This window comes from Buteo buteo, chromosome 1 (assembly GCF_964188355.1).
Source record: "Buteo buteo chromosome 1, bButBut1.hap1.1, whole genome shotgun sequence".
Classification (NCBI taxonomy): domain Eukaryota; kingdom Metazoa; phylum Chordata; class Aves; order Accipitriformes; family Accipitridae; genus Buteo; species Buteo buteo.
In genome coordinates this window covers 79,050,848-79,063,625 of record NC_134171.1, presented here as the reverse complement: position 1 = coordinate 79,063,625, position 12,778 = coordinate 79,050,848, and the positions used below count along the sequence as shown (strand labels likewise).

The 12,778-nt window shown below is 36.0% G+C and overlaps 1 protein-coding gene across 13 annotated transcripts in view; it reads left to right on the top strand.

The window, feature by feature from the left end:
- Nucleotides 1-12,778, top strand: part of BLTP1 (bridge-like lipid transfer protein family member 1) — a 126,451-nt gene that overhangs the window by 90,114 nt on the left and 23,559 nt on the right. For 9 of the 13 annotated variants that reach the window (XM_075036977.1, XM_075036974.1, XM_075036976.1 and 6 more), the window contains 10 exons: nt 604-772; nt 1,273-1,484; nt 3,555-3,753; nt 4,328-4,387; nt 5,753-5,979; nt 6,890-7,020; nt 8,504-8,627; nt 9,627-9,736; nt 11,234-11,324; nt 11,882-11,944. In XM_075036977.1, the coding sequence (XP_074893078.1) occupies nt 604-772; nt 1,273-1,484; nt 3,555-3,753; nt 4,328-4,387; nt 5,753-5,979; nt 6,890-7,020; nt 8,504-8,627; nt 9,627-9,736; nt 11,234-11,324; nt 11,882-11,944 (1,386 nt within the window). Of the gene's footprint in view, nt 1-603; nt 773-1,272; nt 1,485-3,554; nt 3,754-4,327; nt 4,388-5,752; nt 5,980-6,483; nt 6,685-6,889; nt 7,021-8,503; nt 8,628-9,626; nt 9,737-11,233; nt 11,325-11,881; nt 11,945-12,778 lie in introns of all 13 variants that reach the window. The other 4 variants (XM_075036980.1, XM_075037007.1, XM_075036978.1 and 1 more) reach the window with 2 other exon arrangements.

Sequence of the window (12,778 nt, the reverse complement as noted above, 5' to 3'; positions counted from 1 at the left end):
TCAAGTATAGGCTCTTTTTTTTTTAATGCTATTAGTATCTGAGAACTTATTAGCCCTTTGGAACAGTAATGGCCTTGCTACTGGGCGAAATAGAAAATTTTCATTGATATTGCTATTGTTTTTAGGTTATATGAATGAAATAACAAGATCAGACATGATCCAAACTCGACTAGCCCTACATTTTGACCTAGTTTGTATTAGTTTGACAGCTGTATCTCTTGGATTCTTAAACCCACTGTTACCTGGAATCACTAAATCTATGATATGACAATATTTTGTGACACCTGGAAACAAACAAATACAAGTCTTAGAACCTGTAAATGTACTGTCACAATAGAGAAGCTGGATAAATAAATAGTTATTTTATTTAATGTTTTATGATAAATAAGGAAAAAACCACTGTGATCAGAATTTAATGTAAGAAAATTAAATATCCTCAAAGGAGCTTTGGCTAGAAGAGAAAAAGGGGAAAGGAGACATCTTTACTTCTTGTTGTAATTCTACATTTTGTCAAAAGCAGTAATTTGATTATTTTTCTCTGTCCCTGAACTCTTCCTTGCTGCAAAAACTCCTCACCCTTCCCATTTTTTTGAACATTTTAAGGTTTATGAAGAAGCTGGCTCAGACTTTCATCAAGTTGCCTATTTCAAGACAAGAATTGGATTAAGAAATGCCCTCCGAGAAGAAATCAGTGGCTCATCAGATAGAGAAGCTGTGCTCATTACTTTGAACAGACCAATTGTTTTTGCTCAGCCTGTGGCCTTTGATAGAGGTATTGAAGAGACAATTGTCTTCATACTGAGGAATTTATATTTTTTTTTCAGAGAGGCTTGATTGTTTCAAGTTTAGTATATTTCATGTTAATCAAAATGTTAGGTAGCTGAGAAATTTAGGAGATCTACTGCATGCCACGAGGTTAACAGTTCCCAACATCAAAAATGCCATTTGCTGAAGTGATTAATTTTCAGGTGGTTTGGAGGAAGTTGCTTTTGTAAGTCTTCACAAATGAATAATACTGAGAACTGCATTGCTTTCTGTATTTTAATGTGTGAACTTTGATGCTAAATGATCGGCTTTGTCCATCTTGTCCTTTGCAGCATGAGCCTCTTCACTACATCCTAAATATGTGTGTGTGTCCATTGTTGCACATTCACTGTCTTAAAGTAATGGAGAAACCATAACAATGAAAAAAATGAACTTTATTGAGTGAATGTGCTTTTTGGTTTTTGTATGTGTTGATTTCATTTGAGCATTTCTGGTTTCTTCATAAAGCTGTGCTATTTTGGCTGAACTACAAGGCTGCGTATGATAACTGGAATGAACAGAGAATGGCTTTACATAAAGATATTCATATGGCCACAAAAGAAGTAGTAGATATGCTACCTGGAATCCAACAAACATCTGCGCAGGCTTTTGGGACCCTCTTTCTTCAGCTGACAGTCAATGACTTAGGAATTTGCCTGCCCATCACAAACACACCTCAGGTAATCAAAATGTCTGGAGCAACATGACTACTGATAGCCTGTTGAAATATCCATTTGTATGTGGTACATGGCTTTTATGTTCATAAATGTAATTTTCATCACACCAATGCAAAAGTCATAGGATGCTAATAATTGCACTAAGTGACATTGCTTGTAATAGAAATGGTGCTCTCATTTAGAGAAGAGCTAAGTTATGCATGTTTCAATTCGTGTGCATGTTTTGGGGAAACACTACATATGAGCTCAGCGTTTTGGAAAGTCCTTGGAAATGTTTCAAGTGGAACATGTTTTCATGAAAGCTTCCATCACAAACTCCAAGTAATCCTTTATTTTTCATATAATTATAGCTAGAAAAAGAAAAATTCTCAAAACTGTTGGCTTTAACGTGATGTTCTGATGCTTTTGTTTCCGTAAAGGAATGAGAGTATGAATAACTATTTGAGATATATAGATATATGCTTTTCAAACAGTCACTTTTATTTAGGTACTCAGGTTAAATAAAGATACTTAAAATGCAGTCATTGACAAAAAGTGTATCATTGTAGTACAAGGTAAGTCTAATACGTTACACAGGATGATGTATTCTTTAATGTGCTGTTAACTAGTTTCTGTATTAAAGTAATGTCTACACAGTGCATTGTGCAGTGTGTTAATGCAACTTGTTCTGTAAGGGAACGTACGCTGCATTATGTTTCTGGAATACTTTCGAGTCTTAAGTTTAATGATGGATGGCTTGGTAATGCATTTCCAGGGTAATGCTTTGTGGTCCATGCAGCTCCTCCTTCCCTGGCTGTGCAGTTTGCTGAGTTTCTTGACAACCAATGCAGCATGATCCAACACATTCCCCAATTTGACATTTAGCTCTGCCTGTTGATTCTTTCTTCAGATAGATAGGAAAGTACCTAAATCAGTGGGCCTAGCTTTCTTGAAAATATCTGTGTTTATTCTCAGTTAAGAAACAACTCTGTGCAGACCTGTATTCCCTCTGTTCTTTCTTTGTTAGAAATGACTGCAGTTATGCTTGTCTCTTCATTTATAAGGTGAAGGTGTGATCTGCACCTCTTAAGTATAAAATTGAAAATAATTACATTGCCAGCTGACAGCAGTTTAAAAAACACACAAAGCAGTGGAGCATTGTTAGGATGGATAATGTTAGATGCCTTTGAGAGAAAACTTTGGATTCAGAGACTGATCTGATGTTGAACTGGGAGTATTCTTAATGGGGATTAATTCCAGAACAGGAATGAATCATTTTAACGATGGAGAAGTAAGTAGTCATAATACATAGAAATGTAATGGAATAACGATGGCAATAACCTAGGAGTCACAATGACATAACATTTTGATTGTGAATCTTCTATCTGGCAGCTATGGACAAAGCAGATGGCATTTAATGCTCTTATGTGTTACAAATGATAGTAAATTATGAAAAATACATTCTGGCTTATGAAGCCTTAAGCTGTATATAGAATAGCATGTTTACAATACTTACACTGGATCAAAAGAAGTCTAGCTTTATAAAAGGGAATATGTGGGCTTTTTTGCAGATAAACAAAATCACAGCCCTTCATATATGAAGGGATGGAAAATAATCAGTCAGTCTGTGTATTTAAGACTGCATAACTGTAGATATCAAAACAAGTACAAAAACCCACGTAAAAATTAAAGCTACTTTTTGTCATTGTTCAATCAACTCGTCTGCAACCCTTCTTGGAGAAAAGAATCAATCCTGGGCTTCTGCTTTGTGGTCATGGGGCCATATGGTTCATAGCCCTTGATCATCTAGTCCTTGATCAAACATGGATTTTCTTTCCTTTTCCAGATGAGCTTGACTACCGGTACCCTAATATATTTACAGTATAGGTGTTGCATGTAGAAAACAACAATGCAAGACATTGTATGGACAGATGCAATGCTTTTGAAACTTTCTGCAGAGAAGGAAAAATACAAGGAGATAAGAGAAGGGGATCAGTTTTCTAATAGGAAAAGATAAACAGCATTTAATGCATGTACAATATCACTTTGACATTGCAATGACCAGTAAATTCTCTTTGTGTTTTTGTTTTCCAGTCTAACCACACTGCAGATCTTGACACTGGCTCTGCTTTAGTCCTGACTATTGAAAGCACATTAATCACTGCGTGCTCCTCAGAGTCTTTAGTTAGCAAAGGTCATTTTAAAAACTTCTGTATCCGCTTTGCTGATGGCTTTGAGACAAGTTGGGATGACTGGAAACCAGAAATAAGAGGAGATCTAGTCATGAATGCATGTAAGTGGTTGTGATTTCATGCTGGACAATAGTTTTGCAGATATAAATCCATTTTTACCCTTTTCCAAGACTTTTAAAACTGTTGAACTTTCCCCAAAAAGATAAAGAAAAGACTTTAGCCTTTTGAAAGCAAAATAATATGGATCTAAAAGGTTGCATTCCTTTGTTATTTTCCTTTATTAACTTTGTTGCTATATGTCTCATTGTAAACATTTAAGTTCTGTCTGAGAGGTGTTGGAAGAATTGGATGTGTTGCTTTTACATAATTTCATAAGATCCCAGTAAGTTTTTAATAGTTTAATGTAGATGATTTTCATTTATGTATAAATATCTTTCATTATGGTGAAGGTTCTAGAATTTATATGGAATTTTAAGTCAGTATAAACTCGGATGCTACCAAGTAGGTTCACTTTACTAAATAAGAAAAGTCTTTCAGTGGGAATTAAAACTAAACCTCCTATCCAACACCACTCATGTTTTGATTGCGAAGGGCAAGAGACTGAGATGGAATTTGGAAGGACTGGTCTAAAGCAACTTTGACTGTCTGCCTAATGAGTGTATATACTTCATACAGGTGTTGTGCCAGATGGTACATATGAAGTATGTTCTAGGACAACAGGACAGGCTGCAGCAGGTAATACACTTTTTTTAATAAATCAAGTCCTTTATAAATAAAGCATTCATAGAACATGAAATTTAAATCCTTTAACTGTGTTGTAATTTAATTGGTGGTTTGGGATTTTGTTTTGTTTAGTATCTTGTTTTCCTGGTAAAACTCCTCAATGTTTTTATCTGCTCCATCTTTTCAAGCTATTCTGTGTTTCGAGTCACATCGGCAACACTGGTTTTAGATTTTTACCTGCAGGAAGACACACGGTGTATATGTGTTCGTTCTTGGTTGGAGAACAGTCCTTTGTAACAGCAGTGTTGTCCTACTGCTTCCTGTCCTCGAGACTGCTAAATCTTCCAGTCTCCTAATGCTGAGGCTTTGCATCATAAGCTCCCATTCCTCCCTCACCTCTTCCAGAGACCGCCTCTATTCTTCCAAAACTCCCTCTCTTCCCAATCTGTCCTACTGAGTTGTTTGGACATTCTCCAGAGGCTTTAAAAATACCTGCCAATCTCTGTCTTTAAACTGAAAGAGGGTAGATTTAGATTAGTTCTAAGGAAGAAGTTCTTCACTGTGAGGGTGGTGAGGCACTGGGACAGGTTGCCCAGAGAGTTTGTGGATGCCCCATCCCTGGAAATGTTCAAGGCCAGGCTGGATGGGGCTTTGAGCAGCCTGGTCGAGGTCTTTAAGGTCCCTTCCAACCTAAACCATTCTCTGATTCTATGATCATACCTGCTGCTTGCTGCTTCTCATCTTTTTGCCCAAACGTTGCATCTACGGTGTCTACTGTCTCTGTAGTTTTGCTCATTGTCCCCTACTTGCTTTTTGTGCTGAGACATAAAAATGAAACACATGCTGCAACTGTTAAAAATTTACCTCACATGGAATTGTGAATGCTGAAGTTCTGTATTTTGATGCTGAAATGTGGCACTCATTAGAAAAATCCTGGGAAGACAGGGTATTCAGCAGGCACATTACACATCCAACATCATTATTCACGACTTGAAACTAAGTAGGTCAACATTTTTACATGCAGATAGACATCCTTTAGGTTTCTTACTGTTAGAAATCCTGTTCTGGAATATTATACTTGGCTGCAATTGGAAGAGTGAAAGTTTGAGACGCTCTCTCCTGGTCATCAGCTTGGGTGAAGGGAATGTATTTTCATTAGGTTTGTCTGTGTACATCACTTGTTAAAGAAATATCAAATTCATAGCTGTGAAGTACTTCCAGCAAGCATTTCAATTGTGGAATATGTTTTCCTGAGTGGGCAGAAAAGACAGTTCTTTGTAACTGATAAATACTGTCTTGGCTAACTAATACATAACTCAGTATGGGGGATTTTTTTAAGAGGAAAAACTGGTTGGTTTTTGGTTTTTTTAAATACAGAAAGTAGTAGTGCTGGAACCTGGACACTGAATGTGCTATGGAAGATGTGTGGTATTGATGTCCACATGGATCCAAACATTGGCAAAAGATTGAATGCTTTAGGCAACACCCTTACAACGTTGACAGGAGAAGAAGATATTGATGATATTGCCGACCTCAACTCTGTAAACATAGCTGACCTTTCAGATGAGGATGAAGTTGACACTATGTCTCCCACTATACATGCAGTAAGTGAATCAAGCAGAATAAGTGCTACTAATTCGAAAAGGTGTGACAAAGTCTTCAGTCAAATGGAAAGATCTTAGTCTTGAGTCCAGCATGCTACTCCTTATAACTCGTATAACTCTTGTTGCAAATCAAAAAGGTTTTTGTGTTAGTTTTCTAACTCTTTTTCAAAGGCAAGAAATCACAGATCATATTTCCACTGGTGTTATGTGGAAATACTGATCCTGATTTGAAAATGTGGAGACACAATACCTAACTTAAGGTAACTGAATTGGAAAAGCTGTGGCTGTAGATAGGTTTTCTTAATAGGAGAGTAAGTTACTAACACGAGCAAATGAGAAAAAATTCTTTTTCAGTACTTCTACCCAATATGCTGGTGACCTTGCTTTTTGGTTTCACACAAAAACATTTTAACAGATGTTCTTTAATGGCTATCTTTAATGTCTCTTGCCTGCCAACAGTGAAAACATTATCCCAGAACACTAATGTTCCTGTTTGTTGTTTAGAAATCAGGTGGAGGTTCATTATGTGGAGATGCACGCAAGCTAACATTTGGGCAGCGGATTGTAAATCACCTGCTGGGTTTGAGCCCCCCAAACCATCGACACTCTGTTCCTGTAGAATATCTATTGGGGTCAGCGAAGTGTGATTCTCTTCAGTCTAGCAGATCACATATCAAAGCAGGCAGGTCCTGCTCATGGGGACATGTATGTAGTAGTTACAGTGTGTCTAACTGAATGATGGGGTTTGGATCACTGGAAAAAATCCAATCAGCTGCCTTTTGAGATGAAACTGATTCTTTTGCATGCACAAGCCCAAATTTTAAGGTGTGAAATTCACTTTGCCTGTTGTTAAATCATACTAATGTCCAATCTTAGATGAGGGCGTTAATTAAATGTTTATTTTAAATAGGAGATTGTTGATCATCGACGGCAGGGAGCTTCTAGTATCCAAACTGGAGAACAGCGAGGAAGAAAATTTGTGAAACGTTTAGTCGATATTAGAGAACTCAATGAGCAAGCTAAAGTTATTGATGACTTGAAGTAAGTTGGGTTTTGCTTTAACTCGTACAAAGTTTGGGAATAACAAACTGCAGGTGTCTTGTTTCTTTTCTGTTCTTATCACATATCTTGTGGCATTGTGATGGTCAAGTGGAAATTGTTGTCTTTATTTAAAAATAAAAAATTGTCCTTTTGGATTCCATAAGAAAAAACTATATATGCAAGTATTCTCTCAAATTTCTCAAGTTCTTCCCCAAGTGTCAAATTAGTCTATATTTTTTTCTGGTTCTGCATTACAATGGCTGATTATAATCAATTTCCTATTGATTCAGAATCGTAATTTCATCTTGATTTTTTTATCATGACGATTACTTCAACAAAATATATTACTTTGTAACTGTAATAAGCTTAGTCTCATTCACTGGAAGAATAATAATAACATTTAAATCTACTATTTTTGCATCTTGTAGGTGATATTTTAAAATTAAATCTCTATGCTGCGTTTGAGAAAACCCTGAAGAAAGAATTATTTCAAATTTAATAAATTTCATCTGAACTTCTGTGAATTTTATTAATAATTTTTCGCAGTCATGGTCTGTTAGGCTTGCTTTTTTTTAATTTTATTTTTTTTAGCCTTCCCGAAGACAGACTTACTATAAATGGATCTGTCTGGGATGGGAATACAGAGCTTGGTAATTATGTATTAAATAATGACGAGGAGACACGTTTTACTGCTTGTACTTGGAATAAAATTGCTGTCACCATTCAGAGGGCAATTGTATCTGAACTTTGGAGTTTAGGTTAAATGTTTCTTCTAAGATGAGTTCAAGAATCAAAATTATATATTGTGCCTGCCTTGTCTCAGTTTGAGTGCTTCAGTAAACTGTGATTCTTTCAAAATAGCAGTTACTTTACCAAGTTTTTTAAATTATTTAGCGGTGTGTTTTTTCTGCAGAAGGTAATCTGCTACAGAAGCCTGTCATTGGTGTGCCAGGTCTTTGGACTGTTACAGCGGGATGATTTTTCTTCATGCTGCTGGGGATTTGCAGATTTGCTCATTATATTTGTTTTTAATTAAACAGCTGTCACGTGATTTGAAAGTGTATAGGAGGTCTTTAATCTAGTTGTTACAGCTAGGGCTTTTTGAAACAAGAGAGTTGCTGCATAGCCATTCTTACTCTCCACCTTAGATAGCATCATGGTAGCACTGTTGTTTGGGGGTCTCCTTGCACCCTAGTTTGTTCTACATCCTCTCTCTGCTCTGCTAAGTCACTTGGAGACAGAAACCTTGAAATCAAAGAGTCCTCTTAAGGACAAAATATTATGCCTGACAAAGTTGTAGCATGTAATAAGGATAAATTTTCTGCAGCTATATTTGGCACTAGTCATAAGTAACTACTGAAAAAAAAAATGAGAAAAAGGGATAATTCCCAGGGAAAGTAGAACATCATTGCAACACAGATTTTGAAATGCTGAAAATAACGTCACGTATTTGTAAGATAACTCAACCATGATTTATCTGCAGAAAATTAGGTGCGAGTGAAGGAACTATAAATCAAGAAATTCAGCGCTATCAGCAGCTCGAGTCGGTGGCCGTGAATGATATCCGCCGAGACGTTCGTAAAAAGCTACGTAGATCCAGTATGAGGGTGAGCAGTATTAAGTAGCTTTAAAAATATGATAGCACTTGCATTGCATATCTTTTCTGCATGTTGATTAAAGGAAAGAAAATGTTAGTAATGGAAAAGGAAGGTTAAGAATATCAGATAGTTCGGCAACCCCTTTACCTTTAGGAGGGGGTGGAGAAAGGTTTTTGTCCCTTGTACTAATGGTGATAAGAAAATTGAAATTTCACAGATACTATAATGTAAATGGATTTATTTGCACACTAACAAGAAATAGTCAGAAAATGTCCTTTACTCCTCTTATCATATTTTAAAATGATTCCTTAGTGGACTGATGAATGCAGATGCAGAGGCAAGCATGTAAACTGCCTGGGCAAATGATAGATACCTATTGTATTCCACTTGGCATGTGTGCTTTCTATATGTGTGTTCTACATATAAATAAACAGTATATTTGCAGAGTTAGGTGATGTAAAAATAAAAACAAGCTACTAGGCATAGATGCTAGAAGAAACTGGGCAAAAACCGAGCAGTGTTGCTGGTAATCCACAAATATATGTGGCTTGTTGTTCCAGAGCCTGATAACAAACCTGGCAAAACATTATTTTCAGTGTGTTCTAGTGCATGAGCTCTAAGTATGATGCTTCATTAGTAAGAAAAGATCTTTCAAATAGTAATCTGTTTGCAGTTTTGTCTCAGGTGCTCTCATTTTAGCTCATGTTCTTCTGTTACTGTGGTGGTAACTAGGAAGGATGTCTGTCAAAGTGGTCAGATTATTAGCTTTGGGTATACTTTTCTCCTGGCAACAGGACGTTACCAATTCCAGCAAGTATGAAAAGTGAACATGTTTCCAGATTCAAGACGAAGATGCTGGCAAATGCTGATAAGAGATGTATTTTAGCTATTAGGAAGCAAAAAAATCTTTTTACTTTACTGGCACACGTGTACAAAATAGTATTTTAGCTTGCCAGAGTTTTTATCTGCGTTCTCAGTTGTTGCATTTAAATATTATTTTTGTTTTAGGCTGCCTCCTTGAAAGACAAATGGGGTCTCAGCTACAAACCCAGCTACAGCCGATCTAAGAGTATTTCAGCATCGGGAAGACCACCTCTGAAGAGAATGGACAGAACAAGGTAAGCTTCTGGGAATTTGAGATCTGTGATAGCAACAACAGCATATGTAACAGAGGAAACACTGGATTTCGGCCATAAGAGTCCTTTTACTATAGGCAGTGGCTATATGTGGTGGAACTGGATAGGAGAAGGTCGTTTTGGAAGACAGGCAGGTTCAGAAAAGCAACTTTTCACCTTTTTTTGAAACAACTTTTTCGACAGACTTAGTAGCATGTCAAATGAGGAGAAGTTTCCACTTCTACAACACATTAGGGTTTTCTACAGAATCCTGCTTTCAAGACATACTGAAGAAACGTATATAAGGAAAAATGGCATAGTGTAATCATTTTGATTTCTACACTTCATTTGCAATCATCTGCCTTAAGGGCTGTTGTAATGAGAAGAAGAAAGGGAGATTATTTTTTTCTGTGAATGATGATTTTTTTACTCTCTTCACCTGTATAGTGTGTATTGGTTTTGTTTCATCGATTAATGGCTGCTGAACAAACTGTATCTGTATAATGATGCCTCCTAGTAAATTGTTTGCTTTGGTTTTAGAATACATGTGTTTGAGTCTATTGCTCCTGTAGATCCAGCTGAAGCATTCGAAGTTTGGAATTAAAAATGTGCTGCATTATTATGTATTAAATATAAAAGATTTGAAAATTAAAAAGGTGGAGAGGAGTGTTTGGACTTTTTTCTATGAGAATAGAAATTCTTAATAGAAATTTGCTTCAAATTTGAATACTTCTGTAGAAGTGAATGGAAATTTATAAATAATCCAGATGTGAAAATATCAGATAGCAGATATTCTAGCATAAAGACAGCTTTATAAGTACTCCAAAGAGAATTTTTCAAGGCCCTTGGAAAGGAATCTTTCTTCTGAATTAATTAGCATTCTTGATAATTAAAGCAGAGCAAGTGTCGAAGGCATGAAGGTTCTAGTTCAAGATCTGTCAGATGAAAACCACCTTCATTTTACCTTTTCACAAGCTTATTTGAAGAGAACCAGAAACTGTATGGAAAAGATAATGGGGCTTTTCTGTTGCTCTATAAGAAACACTAAGTTCTGAAAAACTTAATGAGTACTGTGGTTCTGAAAGAAAAGTAGTATGCATATACTATAAGGCCAAATAATTCATTTCAGTTGCATCAGAGAATACATAATCTGCCAACTTGCTTTATGTCCCATGTGGTAGATCATGAATTTCTATATTCTATAATTTCTGCTTGTTGGCTCAGGATTCAGAAACTTGCATAGAGAAATAAGCAGTGGTTGGCTAGCGATAGACTACTGGACAAGTATGTGTAGCTTCTTTCTCTTTCCTTCTCCCCCTCCTTTTGCTTTTCATGTACCTTAAATGCTTCAATCATGATTTTATACTTTCTTCCATAACAAAATTGTAAGTACTGACTGTACTTTTTTATTGCCTTACATTTGCGTAGTTAAATGTTTATGTGAACATAAAATCCTGTAGTAAGACTCAACAAGCTGTTGTGTTTTGTTTTTACTTACAGCTCTCGACTAGGAGACAGTGAAGACCTCCCAGATATCCGTGTAGATGCTGCATCTCCTGGGCCAAGAGTAACTTTCAACATACAGGATTCTGTAAGAATTACTTTATATGCCATATAATTGTATTTCCTCTGCCATTTGGTCACCAGTTCACGAGATAGGTATACCTAGGCAGACCTGAATTGCTTGTATGGTTTTGTGTGTCTATTTCTGTTAGTATGTGACTCAAATTATGGATGTGTTCTTGGAAGATAGATTTGTTTTGATAGAAGACAGATGTGTTTTGGTTTCTTAACACAGAAATTAATTGAATCATTAGAGAAAATATTTGAAAATGGTACTTTTTCTTTTTTTTTTAGGCTGATGCAGTAGTAATACAATTGGTTTGGAATTTTTATCTTAAGTGTGCAAAAAATCATCTAGTATTTTTTGTGTTTAAATATGTTTAGAGTTTTGGAAATGGGTATTAATTATTTAGCTGTAGCCCTACAGGTATATCCTTCTGTGTGCTTGAAATGGATTGTTGAATCTTCAGTTTTGCTTGTTGCTATATTTTCTCATTTTTAAAATGTTCCTATTATGTTGGTTTTGCATGGCTGAGATTATTGTAATTGTTTTAATTTATATATTTTTTTTCACTTCTAATTAAGTTGAATAAAACAGCTTTGGGGATTGCACAACAATCCAGCTGTCCAGGGGAAGGGTATTTTCAGGTATTTCTGAGCAGAAACAAGTATTCTTTGCCAGCAAACTAATTTATCTCACAGGGAGCTGCTTTTCAATGTTTCATCTCTTTTGCACTCCGCTAAACAGAATGTATACCAAATTTGAAAACATTTAAATTTAAATATGTAAGCAGAATGTTATTGATTGTTGATGAACTTTCTAGAGTGTTTCTATACCCTTATGTAGACCTAGAACTTGCTAGTTTCTGTAAAATGAATTATTGGAATTTTGTTTGTATATTTATGAAGACTGATCAAGGCTGATGTAGAGAGACCTAAGTCTGGCCTTGAAATGTGCTTTAGAAGAGGATTTTAGTGTGTGTGCCTTCGTCCGTTGTGTTGTGTTCCAAGACTGCAGGCATCAATGCCAGTACAAAATAATTGCTAGGTGGGATGACATCTTCTCACGCTTTTATTTCTTGCAATTCCTGTATTTAATGTGGAATAAGATATTCTCAAATAGTAGTGAGTAGGGAATGTGCCAAAACGTCATACCCAGAGAACAAATGGTGGAGTTTAACTTCTTTAAAAAACATGTTTAGGGAAAATAGTAAAGACTTTTTTTTTTTTTCTTAAAAAAAAACAAACAACCAAAACCAAAAGAACCCAAAACAAATCCACAAAAGCAAAACCAAACCAAACAAACAAGAAACCAAACTCAGGATATAGTAACGTACTTTCTCTCCCTTCCAACTCACCTCATGCTCCCAGGAAATAAATTCCTATTTCTGAGAGAGAGGTGGAAATGAAATGTAGGAATGTGCTTTACACATTTAAATACGTTCACATTTAAAAGCTATCCTACCTGTTGTTGTTGTTGTT